The following is a 27,178-nucleotide window of genomic DNA, read 5'->3' on the forward strand; positions in this document are numbered from 1 at the left end:
GTTTGAGAAAACACCTTGGCTGAGAACTCAGTTGGGAAACGAGCTGGGAGGGAGAGCTGAGGCAGCCCAGCCCTCTCCCTTGCAGCGGGAGCTTTCTCCCCAGGCTCTCCTGGAAGAACCTCTGCAGAGAAAGGCTGCTGGCCCATTGGCTGGAGGGAGCTTGCTGTGGTATGCAATTTGATGAAATAAGTGGCCTCCTGAAGGCCTCTAAGCTCCCTCCTCCCAGCAACCCTCTGCTTGGTCGTCCAAGATACTTAACCTCTGTGTTTCTGTTTCCTCATCTATCAGAAAGGAGGAGTAAAGTAATAATGCTGACCCAGTTCTCAGGGAGGCCAATTGGCTGAACGGTGCTAGGTGGGAAAATTATTTTACCACTACTATTGTTATTAACAGTTATAGGCTTACAATGACCTCCAAGAGCTTGGGCCCAGTGAAGAAGAAACTTCAATTAACTGGAACTGTGCGTGTGTATGGGGGTGGGTGGGCTAACCTTATAGAAGAAAGATAAAAGATGAGAAAGCAAGTGATATGCTATAGGGGAAAGTGTATTGGGCTTTTTTGATTGTTTATTGGACTGAGGGGTTCAAAAGACCTGAGTTCTCTTGGGTCACTAACCCATTGTATGATTGTATGTGTAATCTGTCTTCGCTGGGTCTGTTTCCTTTTCTTAGAACAAAGGAATTGAAACACAGAACTTTCTGAGATCCCTTTCAGCAACAAAGCCATGTTGCCATGTGGGGATGAATTAGGAGAGATTGGGTGGAGCAGATTGCTAAAAGCTCTGGAAGTTGGACAGGGAAGTGTAGATTTGATGCTGGAGTTCTGAATGATTAGCCCCAGGCCTTCCATCCAGGAATTTAGTTGTGTTTTTTAAACTAGACTAAAGTAGAATAGCATAAACAGTTTAGAAAGTTTCCCCAAAATGAGAGAAGAAAGAAAAAAGAGTTCCAGGCTTGTTATTCAGTCATTTTCAGGCTTGTCTAACTCTCTGTCACTCCATTTGAGATTTTCTTGGTAGAGATACTGTAGATGTTTGTCATTTTCTTCTCTAACTCATTTTACAAAGGAGGAAACTGAGGCAAACATGATTAAGTGAGTTGCCCAGGGTCTCACAACTAGTAAGCACCTGAGGCCACATTTGAAATCAGGTCTTCCTGATTTCAGGCCCAGCATTAGCTATTCATAAGATGAAGTCTAATTGGGAAAAATATAATCTTTTTGTTTGAATTTAAAACATCAACTGTATATGTAGTGAAGCTAACATTATTTAATATGAAATTAACTAAGGGTTTTAGTGAACTTCAAATGGAGTGTGAAATGTATTCATTCCTTTGTAACCAAGACACAGCTGCTCTCTCCCTTGCCACACACCATCCACTCCCTCCCAACCCTAGACACACATGGACCAACCCTAGTTGCTGACCCCAAGAGGGTCATGTTCTCTCTGACTCATTGCTTCCACCTAGAGTTAGTTAATTCAGGAAAATTTCTAACTTAAGCTAACATTTGACGCGTGTTTGGGTTTTTGGGAACAGGGAATAGGCTCTCAGAGAAGCAATGTAGATAAGTAGGACAATCTTTCGTTTTTATTGTTATATTTTATTTATTTCATAGTATTTTATTTTTCCAAATACACATAAAGATAGTTTAAAATTTTTTTTTTTGCAAAACCATGTATTCCAAATTTTTCTCTCTCTCCCTCTCTTTTCATTCTCAAGATAGCAAGCAATCTGATATAGCTTAAACATGTGCAATCCTTCTACACATATTTCCATATTCATCATTCTGCATAAGAAAATCAGATCAAATGGGGAAAAGCATGAGAAAGAGGGAAAAAGCAAACAAACAACAACCACAATAAAAAGTTAAAATACTATCCACATTCAGTCTCCATAGTTCTCTCTGGATGGAGATGGCACTTTCCATCCCAAGTCTATTGGAATTACCTTGAGTTATCTCACTGGTGAGAAGAACCAAGATCATCAGAGTTGGTCATCACATAATTTTGTTGTTTCTGTGCACAATATTCTCTTGGTTCTTCTCACTTCACTTAGCATTAGTTCATGTAAGTCTTTCCAGGCTTTTCTGAAATCAGCCTATTCATCATTTCTTATAGAACAATGATATTCCAACCCATTGCATAGTACATGATAAGCATTCATTTCCAGTTTCTTGACATTACCAAAAGGACTGCTATTTTTGTATTTTTTAATTTATAAAATAAAAATAAAAATTGTATTTATTTTTTGTATGAGGGCCCTTTCCCCTTTTTATGATCTCTTTGGGATACATGTCCAGTAGAGACACTGCTGGATCAAAGGGTACGCAGAGTTTTATAGTCCTTTGGGCATAGTTTCAAATTGCTCTCCAGAATGGTTGGATGATTTTACAACTCCACCAACAATGTATTAGTATCCCAGTTTTCCCACATCCCCTCCAACATTTATAATTACCCTTTCTTGTCATTTTAGCCAATTTGAGTGGTACCTTAGAGAGAACAACCTTTTCTTGAATCCCACAGAAAATTTGGAAGGTAAATGAGATACAGAAACACATGAAACACTTCCATCAGCTCCCCTTGGAAAGGAATTAAACTTGGGGGGGGCATCACCATTAGGGCAATCCTTTGACATTCTGGTGGATCGATAGCCCTCTGATAGTGCTTAGCACAGCCTGGTACATAATTAGTATTTAATACATGTTTATTAATTGACTAATTGACAGGGGAAAGAAAAAGGGAAGAAAATAAGCATTATTTTGTATCTACTATATGCCAAGCACTGTTCTAAGTACTTTTCAAATATTATCTCATTTGATCCTTACAACAATCTTGAGAGGTAAATATTATTCTTATTCTTCCCATTTCATAGACAGGGCAAATGGCAACCTGGATCACACAACTAGTTAAGTATCTGAGGTCACATTTGAACTTGGGGCTTTCTGATTTAAGGTCCAGCACTCTATATCCACAGTACCAACTAACTGCTAGGGTCTTATGCTGTCTCTCCCAGATTCATAGTGATATATAGTTATTTGGATTTTCCCAGAAGGCAAACCCACTTTGGGAACTGCTGAATAGGCAATCTACCTGAATCATTCCTTCCTTTTTTCTCCAAGTAGGATGCTGCTTAAGAACTATATGGGTGATTCACTTCTTTATCCAAGGAGTGAACTAGATCAAGAGAATGTCTCCCCATTTCCCAATCTCATTATCAAACTCTTGTATTCAAGATCTTTTCTATTTGGTAATCCTCAAGGCTGTAATAGATCACATCAGGAAATTTATCTTCCCTTTATGAATAATCTAATTTCCAAATTCTTGAATTTGGGGTTATTAAGCAGGCAATCCCCAAAGTTATTTCCCAGGAAATTTTCTTTCTCTAACTAGAAGGCTAGATTTCATTATCATGATGCTAAAAGAATTAAAATACCATCCCTTCTACATAGGAGTTTAGGGTTCATGAACATTGCCTGCATTTGCTATATGCTTCTGCTGGAAATAATCACAGTGTTTTGGTTGGAAAAGACTCCTCTCAGGTCCTTTGTGCCTTTGCTTCAAGGCAGACATTTTTGGTTCTAGTGGAAGGAAAGATTATGATGACACAGACTTCTCTCAAACCAAGCCAGTTCTACCATGCACTGGACATTCTTTCCCAACGTGGACAAACTGGTCTATTAGCTTTCACAGACCATGCAGAGAGAAAGTTCTTCTGCAAGTCTATCTTCCTGAGTCCTGTCCCCCTTCCATCATTAGGAGGCAATCAATTTAGAGATTTTATTCTACAAGCGATTTTATTCTAATGGTATCCCCACAATCCATGGGAAGAGAATCCTACATGTGACCAATGTCCTATGATCTCATTCCAAATCATCAGGTACTCCTTTGATCAATGCTTCTGTCTTAGTAAGCATTTATTAAACACTCACTGTATTCCAGGCCACAGAAATAAAAAGACAAAACCATAAATATCTCCTGCCCTAAATTCTATTGACCTGGCATCAAGAGAGTTATCAAAGTAATGGTGTTTTAGTTGCATTAATTGAAACATGGTGTCTATCATGGAGGGAAGTGATTGTCCCATTGTACTCTGTCCTGGTGTACTCTGTTCAGATCAGGGCACCACAGTTTGGTGAAGACAAAGCAACATCTCTAGATGAGACTGATCAAAACAGTAAGTAAAGGAACTTGAGGTCACATCAGAAGGTTATTGGGGGAAGTACTGGGAACATCTAGTCTTAAGAGAAGAAGTCTAAAAGGTTGCTATAATATTGGTCAAGAGGGCAGGGTTGTTTGGACTTGACTCCAGATGATAGGGATTGTAAAGAGGCAAGGATGTTGTAGAGATAATTGTAGAAGGATTGGTTAAGATGACTTCTTTCTGGATCTCTTCCAATTTTTTGGAATTTCCAAATTTTTTTGGAATTTTAAAAATATATTTTAAAAGTTTTTAAGTTTAAATTTTTTTTAAATTCCAAAATTTTATGATTCTGGGTTGTAATACTAATTGTTTTCTCCCTTCCTTTCTATTCTTATGGATCTGAGAGCCAAGGGATTGAAACTGAGATGAACCAAGGATTTTCAGGAAAACTGGCATTTTATAAACCATTATTTTGAAGGATAAATTCAGGGACAAAGACATCCCAGAACTTTAAAAAGCTTGTAGTGTCCCAAGGACTCCCAAGCACTTAGTGAAGTAGATAAATTACTTGTGATTAAAACAAGTGTACATTGAAGGGGAAAGGCACATTAGGATGGGGTGAATTGAGCAGACTGACAGAAAGATGATTTAGTTCATCAGGGAAGACTTCCTGGAGGAAGCTCCAGAAAACATTTCCCACTCTATGGCAGTTCCAAATCCAGCCTGGTGTTCCAGGGGTTTGTCCTGAGGAAGGTAATCTGGAGCTAAGAAGCAGCTTGTAGGAAAGAATCTATGGCATAGAATTAAGAGGTTTGGGTTTTTAGTCTTGGCTCTGCCATTCATTTGCTGTGTGACCTCATGCAACTCACTGAAACTCTCTGCTCATCAATTCCATCATTTCTGAAATGTGGATGATTACTCAGGCTTTGTCTACCTCACCAGGGACACTGTGAAGATCAAATGAGATAATGGATGTGAGAGTGCTTTGAAAAGTCAAAAGTTCTTTACAAGGGGTAAGGTTACTGTCTTATTATGTTATTATCTCCTGGGACCACTCCTTGCTTGAACTGAATAAGAAAGGGAAGGAAGGAGGAGAAAGCTCCATGCCCCCTTAAGTCCTCAAGCTCACCCAAATTTTAGCTTGTTTTTCAGTGAGAGGGCAGGAATTGAGGGGAGGCCATAAATCCTTTAGAAGTCTTTGTCACCATGGCAACTGGCCACCTGGTCAGGGCCTCTGAAAGGGGCAGTAAGGGGCAGACCCAAGACCTCCAGGGCTTCAAGGCTCATAGTGGGAGGTGAACCATTTCACTCTCTTTCTTCAGAGCTGGGGAGAGAGAGTAAAGCCAGGGCTGGGCTTTCTGTTCTGGCTCCAAGAAAAAAAAAAAAGAAAGGGAAGGGGAGGCTATCCTCCCACTGGCTTTGGCCATGATGTTATACCCATAATTTTTAAGCCCTTATGCATTTTGAGAGAGACAAAATCCATATGTTTCCGATTGGTTTACACTTAAGTCTGAATAGTGCTATTATATAAGGACTGTTTGATATCCAAGAAGCTTCCTAAGGCGTTAAGAAAAATGAATTTCCCTAAGATCCTCTTGTTTTTTCCTTTTTTTCTAGGTCCTTCTCTCTTATTCATTTTCCCTCCTTTTCCCATCTATCCCTTAATCTCTCTCTGAAACAGAAAGTTGTGTGTGTGTATGTGAGAGAGAGAGAATGAGTGTGTATGTGTGTGTGTGTGTGTGTGTGTGTGTGTGTGTGTTTTCACGCTGCGTCTATCAAGAACAAACAGATCTCAAATCCCCAAAGGTTTGTTTTAGCCTTGAAATGGAGAATGGGGAAAAAACCAAAAGGAACTTTTTCCTTATCTTCCTGACTATCTTATTCCAAGGGTTCCACAGAACTAAGAAGGCCTCATGGAATAATTTAATTCCTCTCCATCTCCAACCCTAAACATTCAACAGCACCCTCAGAGAGTTTAGCTTCTAGCAAATAGGCAAATTGCCTGCCTGTTAGGCCCATAGTAGAGAAATCACAGCAGCATTGATAACAAGTAATTTGGAAAAGAATTCACCTCCTTTTATATGAAGAGTTTTAAACATAATTCATGGGTGTGATAAAGTGATTCTAATAAACTTGGGCACTTTTGGCTGCATCATGTAGCAGTTCCGATTAATGTCCAAATTCTGGCAAATAGTAGTACTAACAGTGACCACAAAGACCTGGTGAAGTGGAACAATGAATTGAGATTCATACAATTTTATGGAGAATTTCACTTTCTTTTTAAAAATAGATTTCCTAATCTGTTAGATCAAGGGAATAGAATGGAAAGAGTAGGTGTGGCTTTCAGCAGTTCATTCCTTATAATTGTATTATTTTGTAATAAGAGATATAAACTGGATGGCAGTATGTTTAGATGTCTTTAGATTGGCTGAATTTTTAGTAGTTAAATTTTTAGTGCTTATTAATGGATTGAGGTCAACTGGAAAGGAAGTTTAGAATGTTTGAAGTTAGAAGTTTGGATGAAAGTAGGATGGCTTTGCAAATGGGGTAAGTCTGAATGCTTTTGAGAAGTAAAATAAAAAAACAGAATTGAGATCTAAAATTTGAGATGGAGATCATGGATAGAGGGCTGTAGTTGAAATCAGTAAGACCCAGATTCAAATGCTGCTTCTGAAACTTACTAAGCCTGTACAGGTAGGTCACATTAACCTCTCTATCATCATCTACAAAATGAGGACAATAATACTTTAGAAGCTTCTTCACAAAGTTGTTGTGAGGTTCAAATGACAAGGAATAAAATGTTTTGCAAATTTTAAAGCACTTTATGTAATTACTATTATCTACAAAGGCTAGAACTAATAAAATGAAGTTTAAGAGGCATAACTGTAAAGTCCTACATTTGGTTTGAAAAAAAATTGCACAACTATAGGAGACACATCTAAAAAGTTATTCTAGATACATTTCACAGTATCAGAAATATAACAAGTCTTAATGAATGATTTATTCATTCATTTCACATGAAAACTTAAGAAATTTAGTGGACTTAAAGTTCAATTAAAACCAGAAAGATAATATGGCAACCAAAAAAGCTATTGTTGTTTAGTTGTGTATGACTCTCTGTGATATTGGGGATAATATTGTCCCTGAAGTTTTCTTGGCAAAGACAATGGAGTCATTGGTCATTTCCTACTTCAGTAAATCAAGGTAAACAGAGGTTAAGTAACTTTCATAGGAACACACAGTTAGTTCACTTTGCATTCTGTCCCCCTCAGACAACTGATGCTGGTGTTGTCCTTAAGTAAGTCTCCTGAGATTCCATTTTCCTCTTTCATAAAAGGAGAGCATTGGACTAGTGAACTGGAAGGAATCTGTAAGCCTCCTTCCAGCTCCACCACTGTGCAATTCTAACTTTAGTTCGGGGCTCTCTATTTTGTGGAGGTCATTGGTCATTTGAGAAAAGTAGAACTCTAGTAGGGTAATTAGGATGGTGAACAAATGTAGAACCATGTGGAATAAAGATGGAGTTAAGAAACTAGGGATATGAAGACTGGAGGAAAGAAAGATGACATAAGAAATGGCAGTTCTTGGCATATTTTGATTCCAGGCTAAGACAAATTTTCTAATAACCACATATGTCTAAAAGTAGCATGAATTGTCTTGCAAGGTAGTGAGTAGATGTCCACAAGTAGAAGTTGGGTAACAATTGTTCTGGACTCTTGATTCCTGTTTAGGTGTGGCTCGGACTAGCTGTAAATTTTGGGTCCTTTCCAATTTTGAGATTCTGATTGCAAAGAAATTTCAACTGCCTTCATATCCATTATATCATTTAATTCTCCTAAATAGCTCTGTGAGATAGACAAGTACACATATTTTCATTCTCATTTCACAGGTGAGGAAACTAAGAAGGCTTTAATATCTAATTATTAGAAGAGTCAAGATTTAAACACAGATCTCCCAATTCTCAGAACCAGGCACAACATTGAGTTATTGATCTAATGAAGTTTCACCATAAACAGGTTATTTCCTGTAACCAATGTATATATTGCTGCTCTTTTTTTTTCATGTATTAGAAATTATTGTCATTTGTATGTCAGAAGAATATTTTTTCTTTTTTCTCTTTTTAGAAGAATATAAAGATATATTGGGAACATAGTAGGCCTATTTAATAAATATCAAGAAGGAAGGGAAAAGATGGAAGAGAAAGGTCCATGCTTTTTCTTCAAATAACCTTGTACATGTATATATGTTGTATCCTCCAGTAGAATATCACATTTTTTGAGTCAAGGACTATTTTGTTTTGTCTTTGAATTTCTATAGTTTAAGAGGGTACCTTGCACATTCTAGACATTTCATAAATTCTTGTTAAATTGAATTGAAAAGAAGAATGTGAATGTAGTACTATGGTACATAAGCTCCGTGAAGGTCATGAAGACTGTTTTCATTTTTGTCTTGGTATCACCAACACTTTTTATGATGTCTAGAATATAATAGGAGTCAAATAAATGCTTGTGGATTAGTTCCTGTACTTACCTTTGTAGGAGATTATGTTGGAACTGGCCTGATAAAATAGTGATTTCAGGTCCTAAACACACCTTACTAGGTTTAGCCCTCAAGTGCAGGTGGATTTGATCTGTACATTTGCAGGAGCAATTCATATCGATAAAGTCATGAATGTACTGAAGCATGGTACTCATCCTAATTTAGCCTTTCTTTCAATATCTAGTCCCTCACAGATCTCTAAGGTGCCCTGATATTAAATCCTTTTGGCATATCAGAAAACTGAGACACAGATGTCTTTGTGGGATCATTGATAGGACTAGAGGACTAGAGAAACTAGGTTCCCTGACTTTTATTCTCTTGTTCAGAGAGTAAGCAGACTAGAGATTCCAAGAGAGGAGAAGCATTAAATTTTGAGTTCCTATGTGTCACAATCTTTGTAAGTCTCTCTGTTTCTATAACCTGACATGTTAGAAATTATAACAGCTGAGGACATAGCATGAGTTTGTAGAAAGCAGGACCTATGGAAGTCTACAGACTCTGGTGGCCTTCCAAAATGTGGCTCCTCAGTACGGGAGACCTCTGAAGCACAGCAGAGAGTCTTGAAATAGAACTCAAGACAGCTGGGATTGAACCCATCTTGGGTGGCTGATTTGGTTGTATGAATATAGAATCATTTCATCTCTAAGCCTCAGTTTGATCATCTAGGAAAGGGGGGTAATGGTACTTGAATTAATTTCCTCACAGGTTTGTTGTGAAGAAAGAGCTTTGTAAACCTTAAAACTCTTTTAAAAATGTGGGCTATTATTATATTCAGTTTCTGATACCACTGTCCTGTTGTTATATTCCCTCTTCTGGGCTCACCTAGCAGTCCTCTTAACCCCAGTGAGTCATAAGCTCTTAGAATACTATTCAGAGACACAGAGAAATAGAGAATGAGGTAGAACCTGCTTTCCCCAGTCACTCTGGAAAAAAAATAAACTCATCTCTCCAATCTCTTTTACCTAAACCTTTCTATTTTACTTACACCCACATCCACAAACAAGGATAGCTGTAGGGAACCTTAAGAAACAAGCAATGGGATGAAAAGGTGAACACTGAAGTGGGAGTGAGAAAATCTGGGTTGAAATCTTGATTTTGCCACTGATAAGCTATGTGATCTTTGGGACTCATTTTCTTTATCTGTCAAAATGAGAAGGTGGAGTAGATGATCTTTAAAGTCCTTCTAGATCTAAGATCCAATGGTTCTGCTATTTCAGGAAAAATTAGAGCCCTCCCTTCTTTCCCCTCTCATTTTCCTTTCTCTCCTTTCAATGCTTCCAACTCCTTTTACCAGCCCCCCAATCTTACACTGAAATACTTAGACATTCTCTTATTCCAATTTGTGACTGTTCAGGGTAGCCTGCTGTGGTAGTCTACCCACATCTGCTTTTCTTGGGGAGCACCCCAAGAACTGGAGCAATCTTCTTCCCTTCCGTTATATCAGTATTTACTGGTCCTGGGTTCCAATCTTTGAAGTTATCTTTAATAACCTCACTTACACTGAATTGTTAATAATTTAATATAACCCCTCCCCTGAAATACTGGTATCTTTAACAATAAACCAGATAATAGCAATGCCTTAACTTGGAAGGGATGGATTTCTAATGGTAGAATGTGGGGCAGATGGAGGGGGATATTTTTGATTGAAGAATGCTTCAGTGTCCTTGCCCTGTGTAGGTAACTATACTAACCTATTCCATCTACCCCCCAAAGGGCTGCCCACGAGGGTCACAAGAATTGGGCACAAAGTTGCTATTGGCAACTGCATCGAAATTGCTGTGTCCCTCTTTTCTGGCAACTTGAGCAGCTGTAGGCTGACTCACCACCCATCACCCACATTCTTTTCATCAGCACTCACTTTTTTTCTCACCAGTGGCTGGGCAGCGGAAATCATGCTTTATGCCATAATAAGGTATCCAGGTTGGAAAAAAAAAAAGGTTTTGCAACATCTTTTTCTGTGCTTATTAGAAAAGTTAGTTCATCAAAGAGAAGCTGCTGCTGACTGTTCATGGAGGTTGGCCAGAAGCAACATTGAATACCACTCATGCCCAGCCCTAGCTGATGTGCTAGTCAGGGATGAGGTGGATTAGATGAAAAAAAAAAAAAAAAAAAAAGAATAAAGAGTCCCTACTGTTTCTAATGAAGGAAGATAAGACAGGCTTGTGCCAAAATGCATGCCCTACTCCCCCCCCCCCAAATAATGACCAATCAGCAAAAAATATCAATAGTGAATGCCTAATAACAGTCAAAAGCATCCTGGATAAAGAGTTAAGGTAATAGGAATCTAGTTCTGGTTCTGCCAACTAATTTATTGTTTTGGCAAGTCATTTTGCATCTCTAGGCCTCAATTTCTCCATGTGTCAAATGGGGATGATACTATTTACTCAGTCAATAGTGTTGTGTTGCAGATTAAGTCAGTTCACATATGTGAAAGTACTTTCCAAATTATGTTTTTGCTTTGTCCTCCTAGATTGTATATTCCATGAGGGTAAAGACTCTCTTATCTAAGCTCTTTCTGTCTTCTAGTACCTGCATACATTATTATGTAAATAAGGATCTTTAAAGAAATATAGAGCTCTGGACTTGATGCCTCAGCTTGGATGAAATTTGTTCATGATTACAGCATGATTTCTTTTTAAGGTCCAGCTAATTTTGCTTATTGTCTGAGCTGATGCTTATCTACATGACTACCTTAAAGAAAGGGATTTTGGGGTAGCAGCCAAGATCTTGGACAGAAAGATAAAAGCCATTTCAAATTCATGTAATTACCCAGTTTGTACAAGTGGGAAGCCAACTAATTTGGCCTTTAGCTGTCCCTAGCTTCCTCTGTGCCTCTCCCTCCATTCTCCTTTGGCTCAAGCCTTACAACCCCTTCCCTGCCCTAGGTTTCCAGGGCCTTTTTGTGGCCCTGTCACTCAGTCCTGACCTCTCTAGGCACTTTGCCAAGAGCGAGACCTTTTTTTTAACCTCATCCAAATAGATATGTCCTTACTCCTATTTCCTCATGGGTTTGTTGGGATTTTTGAGTCACCGTCACTCATGTTACCTACCTAGGGAATCAAATCTGATCTCCAGACCCCTTCTAGTTCTGACATTTTACCATCCTGTCCAGGTTTAAGATTTCTCAACAATGTGTCCTCCCCCTTATCATCCAATTACTCCATGATATGTACCACTTACTCTAGTACTCCTCACTGCCCCACACATATATAAGTGCAAACTCATTGTTTATGCTCTTCCCTGGCATGAAATATCTGTTTTCCCCAACTCCATCTGAATCTTACCAATTTTTCAATACCTAAGTCATATCAAAATTTCACCCCTAAAAATTGTCTTCTTGCCTACTTCCTCACTGCTTTGGAATTAGAACAACAAACTGATTGTTGACCAATCATAGATAGACCCTTTCAGGTATTATAGCTTCATGTTAACAGTTCACAAATTCAAAGGAGTGACAGTTACGATGGAAATTGTTAGACCAGTGAATATGGGGATAAGTGGGCTGGCAAGGGTGGGATGAGCTACTTTTTGGGAAGCCTTTAAATCACCAGATTAAATCACCATTAAATGGCCAGATTCTATAATTAATTAATTACAGTGAATGTAAGAAGCTTGTCTCACACTGATTCTCAGAAAAGGCACTGGCATAGGCAGTGAGGATGAGTCTGACACCTGGACAAACAGCTTGGGAGGTATTCTTTTGGCTTTGGTCAATGGAGAAAAAAGTCTCAAAAAGGAAAGGGTTTCTCTTTGTGGCCTTTTCCAGCCCCGCCCCTCCATCTCAAGGGGTCTGACTAAGGAGATACATCAAGAAGTCCAGTTGGGCATTGTCGGTGTAGGTAATTGTCTATTTTAAAAGGGGTTAGCTTTTATACTTTTGTACTTTAAGATCTATCTACAATTCAGGTCTGGCCTCTATTAACACTGAGACAATACCACATTCCTGTGTGTTTTAATCCAATCCACTGTGGCTTCTAATGGGTAGGGGGTGGGGGAGTTTGGTGTGGAACCCGCCACCTGGTAAGTGAATAGCGGACAATGGCCATGGAGCCAACGGCCTGCATTTGTTCCCCTCAACCCTGTGAATTGTGTCATCTGCTACAGCTGTGACCTGAATAATTAGGTATGAAAAGGAATGCTAGTTAAGCTCAACATTATCCATCAACCAGGCTGACTCTCCAGACCAGCAGCCGTTCCCCTTTCCATTATCATAGACTCTCGCTTGCTGGAGGAGACTGTAGATGCTCTATAATTCAGCCCCCTCATTTTATCGGCAAGCAAACAGAGCTGCCGGGACTCGCCCAAAGAAGGTCCTAACTTCGGTAGAGCCTGGACTAGAACCTGGTTTTCTGGCCTTGGCTCTCCGTGAGGACTTCCGGTAGTGCTGCTCCATGACTGTAACCTGCGCGTATTAGGGAGGGCTCGTCGATCTATAAGCTGTGAATTTTGCCTATTCCGACTCTTTACAGTGTTACTTCACCAGACACTGCAAAGCTGCTGGGAAGGGTTTAGGGATCCAGCAATGCAGCTCTGAAGTCAGTCATCCTGGATGTATTTCTAACCTCCTTTTGCAGCCCCTTTCTCCCAGTCCTCTCTTTCCTTCCCTAACCCCCTCGCCGGCCCCTTTCAAAGGTATTGCTCATTTGAATAAGCAGCTGAAACTAACCATATGCTTATCTGAGGCAAACCCCGGAACCCAGCCTAAGGTTCACCTGTTACTAATTAGGAAGGGGGAACTGAAGGGCAGCTGGAATCAGCCTCTCCCAGAATCTGGGAAGTGGGGGGAGGGATGTGAGAGGAAGGCATGCTAATTGCTGCATTCACCAGGATGGAAGCTCAATCCTCTCCCCCCCCCCCCATCTGTGATTACGAAACACTGAGAGGCAGTAACTCGTGTTACAGCCTATTCAATTCAGGAAAACCTTGCTAACATAGAATTAGAGAATGCTGGAGCATCAAAGACCATATATTTTAACCTTCTCTTTGGACAGAGGAGGAAACCGGTGTGGAAAACAAAGGAATTTACTCAGAGGCACAGGAGAGGGAAAGGAGTTGGGTCCTTTTCCCTACAGCATCATCATCATCTGCAAACTCCAAAGCATCCATCATCTCATCTCTTGTATACTTATTCTCTCCATCCACAATACAATTTATGCCTTCCCCTCCTGTGTAATGCTTATCCTTGCTTTCAATACCCCATCAGAGAGGAAACAAGCTCTTTGAAGTCTGGGATGACTTTAAAAATTTTTTACTCTTTTAGTTCCAGGGCCTACCACGTAGTAATAATAATAGCTCCTGTGTAATGCTTATCCTTGCTTTCAATACCCCATCATAGAGGAAACAAGCTCTTTGAAGTCTGGGATAATTTAAAATTTTTTACTCTTTAAGCTCCAGGATCTATCATGTAGTAATAATAATAATAATAATAGCTACCATTTATATAAGATTGGCAAAGCACTTTATAAATATTCTCACTAGGATTTCCAATGCTGAGTGTTGTGATAGGTAGACATCATCATATCTATTTTATTCATTGGGAAACTAAGGCTGAGTTTAAATATGGCCCAGTTTACAACTAGGAAATATCTGAGATGGGATTAGAACTCCCCCAAATTCAGCACACTCTCCACTGTTCCGCCTAGCTGACGCAGTATTGGACACAAGAAATGCTTCTTGAATCTAAATGAATAGAAGATTTACTCAAAGGACCATCTTCTTAAGTACCAGTACAGCTCTCTGGCTGTCCATCAGAGCCTTCATTGTCATTATAGGACCAGCCCACCATGTTTCCTTATTGTACCTTTCTTGAATGACATCTCATACCATTTTTTTTTCCAATAATATGTTGGAGCCTACTTACACCCACCATAGGCCTCTTCATTTGCCCTTTGGTTCTGCCCACAATTTTGATTCTTCTGAGAACATGGTGTTCTATGATTCATAGCCATACAATATCACCTGGAGAATGCTGGTATTTAAAAAAGATTGTGTGTGTGTGTGTGTGTGTGTGTGTGTGTGTGTGTGTGTGTGTTTGGGTGGTTGTTTGTTTATTTAAATCAGGGAACAGCTTGCCATGATTGAAAGCTCTGCACAATTTTCCAGATTCAATGCATCCTGCTTACATTCTGCTGTACAGTTCTGGGTCTAGTTTCTTGTTCCTGTTCATGATGGACTGAACAAAAATTTCTGGATAAAAGGTGTTCTTTGTTCATTTTGGTTTTTTCTGTGTGGATTGTAAGGGAATGTCCTTCTGGGTAATCACAGATTTCAGGAAGAAAGTCCTGTGGGACTGTGGAGGTTGCTCCCATCGGCACTCTCAAAAATGAATTATTTGACAATAGGAATATCTGGAGGACCTCACCATCACGGGGGAATCCCTTTGGATTCTGTGTAGGATATTCTCTAAGACAACAACAAATACCTTTGGCATAGATACAACACCCTCTTTTGTATCTTGATGAATATTGATAATCAGAGGACAGTTGAACAAAGCTATCCAAGTGGAAACACATGTCAAGGAATTTTCCTTGATCTTTGCACATAATGAGAGTCACTTTGTTGCAGGGAAATCTGCAGGATTGTCTTTTGCTCTATTGAGTCAAATAAACATTGGAACTTTGTATTCTTTACATATTTCAGTATTTGGGTCTTCTGTAGAAAATCGTTTGTGAACATTTGCCTATTCCTTTCTAGTATTTTACAAAAGGGAAAAGTTTCACTTACACTCTTGATACATATTTAACACTTCCCTTGGAGTAACCCAGACTTGCACTCTAATTGGTAGGTTGGTTCTCCATAGAGAAGCTGCTACTTCAGGTACTAAGGATAAGCCTGTGGAGCTTTGTTTCTAAACCTATAGCTCATAAGCCCCTACTGGTTGGTTTCCCAATAACAGTCAGCCAGTAGGCTTAGTTCTTAGCAAAGACATTTGTGAAAATGACATAATTAAAAACCATAGTTACAGTATCATTTCTAGGTCTGTATCCCAAAGAAATCAGAAAGGAGGGTAAAGGACTCACATGTGCAAAAATGTTTGTAGCAGCCCTTTTTTGTGGTGGTGAGGAATTGGAAATGGAGTGGATGGCCGTCAGTTGGAGAATGGCTGAATAAATTGTGGTATATGAATGCAATAGAATATTATTGTTCTATAAGAAATGATGAGCAGGATGATTTCAGAGAGGCCTGAACTGATGAACATGAATAAATACTGAATGAATTGAACAGATCTAGAAAACATTATACATCATAGGAGCAAGATTATATAATGAACAGCTATGATAAACTTACCTCTTCTCAACAACGTTGATCCAAGACAATTCCAATAGACTTGGGATGGAAAATGTTCTCTCCAAAGAGAGAACTATGAAGAATGTAGATTTGGAGGGAGGGGTTTTGTTTGCTTTTTCTTTCTCATGGTTTTTTCCTCTTTTGGTCTGACTTTTCTTGCACAATATGACAAATATGGAAATATGTTTAAAATGATTTTACATGTATAACTTATATCAGATTGTTTGCTGTATTGGGAGAAGGAAGAGGTAAGGAAAGGAGGCAGAAAAAATTGGGAACATAAAATCTTACAAAAATGAGTGTTGAAAATGTGTTTGGAACATGTATTTGGAAAAATAAAATGCTATTGAGGGAAAAATAGTAGCTGCAATCTGGGGCACACTCTCCCACAAACACAGTATCAATCATGAAAACAAACATAGGGAACATATGTATAAGGCAACTCACAACTTTGGTACTTTAGGAGTTAGAAATCCTTTCTCTTCTCAAAGAATCCTTCCTTACAAAGCTCTCTTGTACATAACTTCTATGCTGGGTGGATTACTTAGCTCCTCCCTTGATAAATTCTTGATGGCCAGAACTAGCTATTTTGGAGTCTATAGTTATTTATCTTTTGTGCAGCAAGAGATCTTGTACATGGAAGCTAATTTGTCCCTCAAGGGACTATCTCTCGGCAATTGTGTCTTTCTGCAATGAATGCCATTGCTCCTTCATGGATGCAGTGTCTCCTGTAGGTCAAGTAGTCCTGCTTCAAAGCAAAATATGCAATAAGGAAGAGAAGAGAAAGACATCCTTCCTCCCCTCATGCAGGGGTCTCCTTCAAGTAACTCACTCATATGGGACTTGATTATTTAAACCATTGCAAAGGCATGCCCAATTTTTGCTCATCCAGTGAGTCTGCTCCCTTTAAATCTATCCAGAAAGGTGTTTACATATTATAAATAGCTCATGGGTGTAGCTGAAATTTTTTATAGATTAACACCTTGTTACCATATTAAACCTATTTGTGACTAAATCCTGTGACCATAACAACTGAGTGGAGAAGGGGGATGAAGATGGAATTCATATCCTTCTTTCCTTCCACACATATAGAACATTTTTAATCATTCTTATAAACATTCTATAGAGATGGAAAAGAAGATATATGGGTTTATTGTTGCAGATATCTTCTTAATCCTTTAATGTCTTTCATTTCCCCCCCTCCTCCAAGCATTTGGTATTATTCCCTTTTTCATATATCTTAAGAAATAATCTTTCAAAGCTTTCAAAATTGTGCCATTTCTAGTATGAATTTCTTCTGGGTATTCTTGAACTGATCCAGCTTCTATTCTAACTTCATCTTCTGGACTCCCATTTCCACTTACTTATATAGTACATAAGGAATTGAAGTTTCAGAGTACAAATGAGATGTTTCTACTGTCATCAGCAATGAAAATAGATCATTTTAGAAATGGTGGCAAATCTATTTAATTTTTTATTTATTTATTGTCCTTTCAAAGTCAACTATACATGTCCTTCAGATGATCTGACTTAGGTCTCATGTTGAGTTTAATCATTGTAACAGAACTTTGCACATAAAAATGTTTTATAAATGTTTACTGGATCAAAGTAGAAAACTGGCAATTAATATGACAAACAATTAACAAAATGGTTGCTTCAGAGGACTCTTGAATGTAGATAGAGAAGTTATTAATATACCCATGTTACAGACAGGAAAATGAAAGGCCAGGCCTAGAATCTAGGACTCCTCTATTTCAGGTAACTACTCTTTTCACTTGATAAGGTTGAGATTTTACAAAGAGTTATTCTCTCGAAAAGTTGGGAAGTGGCCAGATTTTGTATTCTTCTTTTTGGCAATCTTCTGTCTCCTTTTCCCTCTAGTCTACCCACTAGTACTAAGTATTCCCTAAAAGTATTCTCTTTGAGAGAATACAAAAATCTAGTGGTTTTTTTTTTTGTTTGTTTGTTTTTTTTTTTTTTTTTTTTTTTGTCTTTTGGAGGGGATATCCTGGGAGTCTAGAAAGATATCTTAACATGCAGTAAGCACTTAATAATTGTTGCTTAAATTGAATTCTTGCTCTCAGTTCTCAAATAATACCAGGTTAAAGTTTCATTTGAGAGGAACTTAGATATGACCCCCTTCTATAGCTATGTATAGCAAATTAGGGGATAGTAGATAACTGAAAATCCTTTTAATATTTAAAGGAAAGCATTTTGAGAACTGTGATAAGTGATGAAAATGACATATTTTGGGGCAGGGGATTGATGTTTGTTTCACCATTTAGGCAACTGCCTATTTTTTTCTACATATAAAGTGAGTCTCCTTATAAGAGACCAGAAGTCATGTGCATATGGATAGAACTTATATCCTGGAATTTGTTCCATTTTTGATTTTCATAGGTAGGTTTGATTTTCCAAGGAGATGTCTTCCATCCTCATCAACACTGCTTTCATTATATATCTGGGGTTTTCCTGATATCTGGGCCAATAATTGGCAGCAGTGGTATCACTACTGATGATGCCATTTCTTTTATTGCTGATATCCTCCGCTCCTTAACAGCTGGTCCACCTGCAACTAGAAAATGAGCAGGGAATCGAGCCGTGTCCTGAGCCCACAGGCCCACCCAATCCTTGCTACCTCTCCCAATGAAGCCTGAAATCTACCCATCAGACATTCATTTCTTTGGGATAGGTATTGTTTTCCCACCAACCTCTTTAATAATCTGATGATTCTAAGGTTCAAAATGTAGTCTGGTCTAGCTCTCCCCATTGTGAAGTTTCGAGAGTAAAAGTACTAATGGATTGAGTTCTGCGTTAAGAGGTCAGGTTGCCTTACCATCATTTATGAAGTACAGGAAGCCTTTGAAGAGAGAGTTCCTCTCTTGGGTTCAGGATCCAGAATAACATATATTGTCCTCCTTTGTCAATGGGAATAAACTCAGAGAAAGGAGCTAGAAGGAAGATGAGGAAAGGAAACATTGAAGCTGGTGGTGATGGCAGAGGAGCAAGACTTTTTTTTTTTTTTTTTTTTTTTTTTTTTTTTTTTGGTAAGCAGAAGGCCTCTGAAATCAAACTTCCAAGACTTCATAGTTTTGTAGTTGTGGATGAATGTGTTTGTTGGATTGGGTAAGGGTTCGGTGTAAAAATTGTGCCTAGAGGTGCTTTCAAAATCATGGAGGCTCCTCAGTTAATCTAATATTAAGTACCTACTATAATGTGGCAGCCATTGTGCTAGGTACTTTATATATACAATACATACAAAATAATTACTCCTTTCATACCAAATTAATTTTTGCCTAGCTGCAATCACCATGACTTCCCACCTCCCCATTAGATTTGATCTGCCAGTTTGCTGAAACTACCCACATTGAGGACACTTGGAGATAGAGTCTGGAATCTAGGACCATAGGAAAAGGAGGCCAAGGGCTGAGGCAAGTGAGAAGACAAAGAGAAAAAGGGAGATTAGAACTAAAGGTTTGAAGGGATGGAAATTGAAGTAGAGACTAGAGGTGAGTCTGAATGTTAAATCAAAGGTTAGAGCAAAGGCATCAGAGCCAAAGGCAAAATTTCTCCTCTCCCTTTGATACTACTTGGAATGGATTGGGGGGTGGGGTAAAGAGTCCACTTCCTCATAGCTACCAGAGGAGCCTGATATGTTATGACTTTCTAAGGTGAGGAAACTACTTGAATGTGATAAGAAAGAAAATAACCCCATTTCAAGTCAAGTTACCTTTCCCTCCACTTCTCAACAACCTGGCAGAGTTATAGGAGGTATCCCAGTCCCAGGTGGAAGTTGGACCAGTTAAGGTCTCATCTATTCCTGAGATTCCAATATTATAAATACTCTTTAGTAGCTGTGCCCAAGGTGGGAGAAGTGGGGGAGGAATGGAGTCCGGTAAAGACCATGAATGGGCTGTACTGTTGGATGATGGTGCACTCTCTGAAGAGATTAGGAACTACTGACTGGAGTTGTAGAAGCTGAATTTAAATCCTTCCTTTGGTGCTTAATATCTGTTCAAGTTAAGTCTCTTAAGAACCCTGGGTCTTCTTTTCTTCTGCTGTAAAATAGAAAGAGTGTGGACTTGATGGTTTCTGAAGCTCCTTATGGTTCTAGATCTAGATCCTATGAGTTTCAGTCTTGGAAGAAGAGACAAAGAAAGGGATTTTATTTAATCCAATTCTCAGAGGCCAGGTTATGAGCTTGGGGGAAAAAATCATTCTGAGGATAGAGCTCCCTCTCCTGGTTTTAGGACAGGGTAGCTTTGTCCACTTTGTCCAGCTTTACCATTTTCCCTCAATCAAATCTTGAGAAAACTATTAGACTTAATCTGGAAAGAGTATGAGAGAAGACCATCGCTTAGCAAACGCTTTTAGGATATCTCATTTCTTTCCTTCCTTGAAATGACTTAAAACAAACATTCTTTGACTAATTCCTGGATATAAATGTGGGCCTTAGATAACTCAGAAAAGCAATTTGTAGTGATGTGATGAAGGTGAACAGACCCTGGACTGAAAGTCAGAATCTGGACTAGAATCTTTGAGTTTAGAGATAGGGATGAGGAAATTGAGGTAGATAAGCTTAGTGCTAAGACATTAAGTAACTTACTTAGCATCACACAATTTATGTGTTTTAGGGCTTCTCAGGGTGTACCTACTGAACTTGGTTAGTCCTTTAGCAATATATCTTAGCCCATACTGAATAAGCTAATCTGACTTTGAGGGACCAGATTATTGTCATCATTCCACTGAAATTGGGGTTACTCACTGGGAACAGAATGCTTCAAGGGAAAGCGCTGAACAGAAAACTCTGGCCAAAGGGTGCCTTCTTTCCCTAATTGCTCCCGCATTCCTTTGCTGGGTTTCCTTTTTTAGTCTTTAAAAAAAAATAAAACACTAGCAGGTGTCTCCAGCTGGCCCCACAATAGCCCGATTGCCTTCCCCAAATAGTAAATTCTTTATTTCCATTTTGGCAATCTCCTGACCTGGTCCCTCACCTCCCTCAGGGCCAATTTTTGTATCTCATTTCCCCAGGGCCTGGGCTAGCTGTATTCCACTTTAGGTGTCAGCTGATAAGAAGGCCAGACCTCTTTCAGAACTATTTGTATTCTCAAAGGGATTTCCACAGAGGAGAAAACTTTCAAAGACAGAGGTTCTTAACATTTTTTTTTTTTTGGTAGCAGGTGAAGCCTAGGGACCCTTCCCAAAACAACTTTTTAAAGAATAAGATATGATGAGTTTCTAGAAGCATTTACTCATGACCTAGGTTTATGGGCACACTTCTATGCACATGTTTATTTTGTTTTCTATGTGTAAATGTTTAATGATTATCAATAAAAAAAAAAGAAAAAAGAAAAGATAAATGCAAAAAGACAGTATACCATAGGCCAAAACCCGTAATAAATATTGACATTAAATATTGAATAAAATATTGGCAAAGAAGTTATATCAATGTATTAAAAATAAAAAAAAGTAAGCATTGGATAGAAAACCAATTGCTTTGAAATAGTTATCAAAATAATAAAAGTAGGAATTGATTTAAGAACACTTACTATACACTGTGGCAAGCATGTGAAGCACTAAGGGTCCATTTTCCAGGGTCCTTCAGATTTCCCTGGTAAGATATTCTATTTCCTCAGCCTCCAGGTTATCGGGCCACTCCTGCACTGGGTAGGAAATTCCAGGGTTTCTCTCGGCAGCTGCCATGTCTGCTTCCCAAGCCAGAGGTGAGGTGCTCACCATGAGCTCTGTCAGCTCCAAGCTTCAAAGTGACACCGACTTTGACACCCCTAATGGAACTGGGAAACTGTGGCAGGGAAAGATATGAGCAATTACCTCCCTAGAGCTTGGCTGTTTTTGTTATTCCAAAATCCCTGCTAGGCGACCAACTGGCGAGTGCATATGTGGATGTATGTTCCGCCTGTGTTTTTCAGAGGTTAAGAGCATTTCAAACACGAAGAGTTGTGATCTTTGATCTGCCCGATCTTTTGAGTGTCAGGCTTCCTTCTGAAGAGAAATGGTGACCTCTCCAACCCTCCCCGAAGGCCAGAAAGACTGCCCTGTATTTCAGCTTGCCAGCCCATGGCAGGCTGGAATTGTTTCAGCCCCAGGGCCTTCTCCTGACGAATGGACTGTGTGCAACATGAAATCCCTAGGGCTTCTGCCCAGTGTACCATGCTGGGTCAACTATGTGTGGCCTTCTGGTTGTGACTCAGAGTACTCTATGAATGAACAGCTTCTGGTTAGTCTGGGAGCACAGGTTCCTGGGCTTAGTATATTTCTTTAGTAACAGCATATCTAACTTTCAGCTCTTCCAAATTCTTTACCATTTCATCCATCTGTGAGAGAGGTAGAGCAATAATTATTGTCCTCATGTGGCAATTCATGTGACCTCTTGGGGATTTGGTTTCCACATCTGTAAAATTGAGGTAGTTAATTTAAATCAGAAGTTCTTTTTTTGGCAGTATGGTGAAGTCTATGGACTTTGTTTTAAAATATATGCAATAAAATACATTAAACTACAAAGAAAATGAATTTCATTGAAATAATTATCAACATATGTGTATATATTTACACACATATTATAAATATACATATAAACATATATGAACACATATTTTCCCTCCCATATCTACTTATTTATTTTTTATTTATTTTGGACTAGGTGAAAGAGGAAATTCTTTGTCTCAATTGCTACCTAGCTTTAATCATTGAATGGATGTGGCTTGAGTGAAACTGAGACCTGTTGAAGACCTCAACTTAAAAAAACCCAAGGTCTCCCATTGTATCCAGGCCCTCTTCCAGTCATCCTGGATCCAAGTAGCTCTAGAGGGGAAAATGAGGCAGGTGACTTTGCACAGCCCTCTCTCACTTAAGTCCAATTTATTTGCAAGGTCATGGCATCACATGGTTCTATTTGAGAATTAAGAATAGGGGCAGCTATGCGGTATAGTGGATAGAGCACCAGTCCTGAAGTCAGGAGGACCTGGGTTCAAATCTGGTCTTAGACATTTAATACTTCCTAGTTGTGTGACCCCGGGCAAGTCACTTAACCCCAATTGCCTCAGGGGGAAAAAAGAGAGAGAGGAAATGGACTAACAACAAAATGTATACTTGTATGTATGTATGTATTTATGGAGAGAGGGGAGGGAAATAATTAACTTGTCCATGATCAGATAGCAAACTAATGGTGGAATGATAATTATAATATAGATCTATTAGCCTAGTTTCCTCCCTGACTTTTTAATAACTGGAATTTATATCACTCTTTAAGGTTTGGCAAATAGTATTAGGATCCTCATAATAACCCTCTCAGGTAGGTGCTATTATCCCCATTTTATGCATGAGAAAAATGAGGTTTTAAGGTTTAAAGTGACTACACAAATATTATGTGTCTGAGGAAAGATGTCTTTCTGATTTCAATTCTCCAGCTACTATTCCCCTCTCATTCTTTCTATATCTTCTTGGGAAATGAATCTTTTTTGGTTAGGCCAATCACCAAAGCCAAGATTGAATGGCTCTGGATTTGTGGTCAGTACTCCTAGTTCTGACCTTTAACTGTGTGACCATGAGCATTTGTACTTTATCCCTCTCCCTCTGCTTCCTCATCTTTGAAAAAGGGACAATAACATTTGCAATCTTCATAGAGTTGCTGTGAGCTAATTTTAAAAATGGTTTTTATTGTTGTTATTTTTTCACATTTTAATAGTATTTTTTTCCAAATACATGCAGAGTTTTCAATATTCACCTTTGCAAAAACTTGTGTTCCAAATTTTTCTCCCCCTCCCCCCCAAGGCAGCAAGCAATTCAATATAGGTTTAAACTAGTGTGTTGTTCTTCTAAACTCTTTCTATATTTGTCATGTTGCACAAGAAGAATCAGATCAAAAGGGAAAGATAAAAACTTGAGAAAGTAAAAAAAAACCAAGCAAACAAAACAACAACAAAAAAGGTGAAAATACTATGCTTTGATCCACATTCAGTCTCCATAATTCATATTCTCTGGATGCGGATGGCACTTTCCATTCCAAGTCTATTGAAATTCCCTTGAATCACCTCCTTGTTGAAAAGAGCCAAGTCCAAGAGAAATGTGATTTGTAAATTCCACTGCAATATGCAAATGTGATTAATTATCATTAGCCACTCTTCTATTCTTCCTGCTCCAGTGTAAGGTGTGATCAGAGAGCCAGGCTTTGAAACCAGCTCTACCATTTGCCTCCTCTCTACCCTGTACAACTCACTTTGCCATCTCAATCTTTTTCTCCTTTGCAAAATGGCAGACTCTTCATGAAATGATTTCTGAGATCCTTTCCATTTCCAATCCTATGATCCCACTCCTATAGCCTCGTTGATCTCCCAGAGTCAAAATGTCGAGGCTACAGAAAAAATACAAAATGGTCCTCTGAAAATTGAACTTTGAAAATCAAGGGAATAAAAAGTTTGTTGAGTCCCCCAAGGAAAATTTCAGAAAATTAGGCTTTTCTATACTGGAAATATATGCATTTAAGTGGTATATTGGGCAGAGAACTAGGCCTGGAGTCAGGAAAACCAAAGTTCAAATCCAGCCTCAAATACTTATTAGCTGTATCACTCTGGGCAAGCCATTACCTTTATCTGCTCCATTTTCCCCATCTGGAAGATGGGCATAAGAATGGCACTTAGCTTCCAGGTTTGCTATGAAGATCAAATAAGAATCAAGACCAAATGAAATAAATGATTATAAAGTGCTTAGCACAGTGCCTGGAACAGAGTAGGTATTATATCAATGTTATATAATAATTTAAAATGCCTGTTTCCTTCCATCCTTCCTAAAAAGACAGAGGATATAGTAGATAAGAATTCCTCTGACTTTTATTTTCTTCCTCGTGTACATTTCCATTGTCTTCTGCATTTTGAGGATCCCAGAGTTCCATAAATATTTAACCCTAGGGTAAAGGGCTTCTCCTGGCCATTTTGGAAGGTTTATTTGAAACAGATAATATTCATAAAGGAAGTATTTGGTAGAACCTTAAATCTTTGAAAATACTATTAACTTCCCCTATACTGTGACTTCCAGCTTCCCATCCTGGAACTTTCTTTAGTTTCTTATCCCTTCAATTGAGACCAACATAGCCTAGGCTACAGGGCACCTGGACTGTTGCTTTACCAATCAACCCTTTATATTCCTCAGTCTTTGAAGAAGACTTCCTATCTATCTCCCTCCCCCAATGCATCAGCTACTGGCTCACTGATGCCTGAGATTCCTTTAAATGTTGAATAGCATACCACTTCAGGCAGCAGATGTAAGACATCTAAAACAAACCTCACCTCACCCCCTCACTTTAGGGGAACTCAGCTGAAGCATAAATACTAATTCAATCCCAAGAGCAGAATTTGACCAGGGGCTGGAAGAGGGGTCCGGAAAACACCAGATGCTGAAGAAGAGTCATCGCTATTAAGGATCACGGGCTTTAGAAGTTGCCTAGCCCAACTCCACATTTTACAGAGAAGGAAACTGAGGCTCAGAGATTGATAGTGATTTGTCTTAAGCCACAAAGCTAGGAGGCCAAGGGAGGATTTGAACTGATGCCGGTTCATATCAAATCCAGGGCTTATGGCATTACATCAATTTTGCCATGGGCTGCATATTCTTGGTTACAACCACTTCTTTGTTATTGTTGGAGATAGAAATAGGGTGTCAGCAGTGGTAGAAGGAAAAAAACCTACAATTTAAAATGCATTGCAAGAAAAACAAAAACAAAAAGTGAAGCCCTTTGAGAATTTTTTTCCCCTAGAGCATGAATTTTCTCAGGCTCTGTTCCAGCATGAGTGTTGAGTGCCATGTTGTCTCCCTTTCATTGTCTCCTCTTCCCATTCTTCCCTCAACCTTCTCCCCTGCATTTGGGGCCAACCTGTCTCAAAGTTATTTATTTATTTTTATCTTCCTCTTTGGGAGTGATTTTTCTTTTTTGCTAATAAGCAATAAGCTAAATCTCTAGAGCTGTGAGAAGTCTGAGACTTGAGAACTTTTTAACCAAACAGTGTGACAAAGGGGAAAAAAAGTTCTCTATGAAATGAGAAGGTTGTAAATAAGCCCTTAATGGAAGGGTCTCTACATTATAAGGATGACACTCTGGCTGTATGACCTTGGATTCTGGATTTAGGAGTCCTCCTGCTATTAGATGAAAGAGTTGGACTAGTTTATCTCTAATGCCCTTTCCAGTTTTGAATCTGATGATTCTGTGAGTTCTAGATCTTTTCTAGTTATTCAAGAGGAGAACAAAAAGGGTTCTATGTGCCCTTGAGGCCTCTAGAGCCATCCAGGATGAAGCAGATCCAATTTCTTATTTATTTATTTATTTGGTAAGATAATTGAGGTTTAGCTCAGGCTAGGAAGTGTGCAGTGTCCGAAGATGTATTTGAACTTGAGTCTATCTGGACTATCCATTGTGCTGCTATCTAGCTGCCCACCCCCAATATTTCAATACTATAATGAAAAGTCTTCAGTGTAACTTTGCAAGGGCATCAGGACATGCCTGGGGTCCTTTTTCTGTCTTCCTTGAAGAGTCTAGTCTGTGATTTCATAGATCTATGCATAAAGCCATTTGAGGTCTTGGCTATACTTTGTTCCTTTTTTGGAGCAATTTTGTCAAGGCAACAGAAGCAGGGTTGGAAACTGTGAAGTTGGCAGTGTTTGTCCTCAGGTACCTCAGCCTCTCTTTCCCCAGCTCTTCTTTTTCTCTCTTTCTTGATGATTCCCTACACTCTGCTGTTTTCACTTGGGAATGAGAATCCTTTTCTTTCTCCTCCCAATCAAAACCAACTCTCAGAGAAACAACTGAAACTCATTCACACTGATGTGTCAGTAGCTGATAACAACTTACAGCAGGTATCGATAATTTGACAAGCATTTGCTAAAATTGACTTAGTGCCTCAAGTGCTAAGGGTAAAGGGAAATGAGATGTGATTATTGATTTCAAAAGTGCTTAGTAAGGGAGACACCAATAACAAATTTGCAAATCAGACTGATATAGGTGAGGTACAAACTAAAAAGATTCTGGAAGAGAAAATCTTGTCCAACTGAGAGTGGAAGAAAGGATATCTGATAATTTGTGTAGGTTTTTCTTTAGGAAGCAGAACCAGTATTACCCATAATTTGTGGGAATTTGGAAAGGACTTCAACAGATATGCGAGTTACTATCTTCTGCAAAGAAAGAGTAGTACGGCATAAAGGTAGGT

At 38.9% G+C, this 27,178-nt stretch overlaps 1 protein-coding gene and 1 long non-coding RNA gene across 5 annotated transcripts in view; one reads left to right on the plus strand and one right to left on the minus strand.

Annotated features, from left to right (window-relative positions):
• ARK2C (arkadia (RNF111) C-terminal like ring finger ubiquitin ligase 2C) overlaps positions 1–27,178 on the plus strand; it is a 155,620-nt gene that overhangs the window by 49,795 nt on the left and 78,647 nt on the right. For 2 of the 4 annotated variants that reach the window (XM_074279294.1, XM_074279296.1), the window contains exon 1: positions 22,007–27,172. The exons of the other annotated variants lie outside the window; for them this stretch is intronic. Coding sequence is in view for 1 of the 2 variants with exons in the window: in XM_074279296.1 (XP_074135397.1) it covers positions 27,127–27,172 (46 nt within the window). In the remaining variant the exon portion in view is untranslated. Of the gene's footprint in view, positions 1–22,006; positions 27,173–27,178 lie in introns of those variants that run through there. 4 annotated transcript variants of the gene reach the window in all.
• LOC141549623 (uncharacterized) lies at positions 17,427–21,801 on the minus strand. The gene is made up of 3 exons (XR_012484402.1): positions 21,515–21,801; positions 18,802–18,916; positions 17,427–18,540 (listed from the first exon to the last, which is right to left on the minus strand). It is a non-coding gene; the product is annotated as an uncharacterized LOC141549623 (long non-coding RNA).

The sequence above is a fragment of the Sminthopsis crassicaudata genome, chromosome 1 (assembly GCF_048593235.1).
Source record: "Sminthopsis crassicaudata isolate SCR6 chromosome 1, ASM4859323v1, whole genome shotgun sequence".
Classification (NCBI taxonomy): Eukaryota; Metazoa; Chordata; class Mammalia; order Dasyuromorphia; family Dasyuridae; genus Sminthopsis; species Sminthopsis crassicaudata.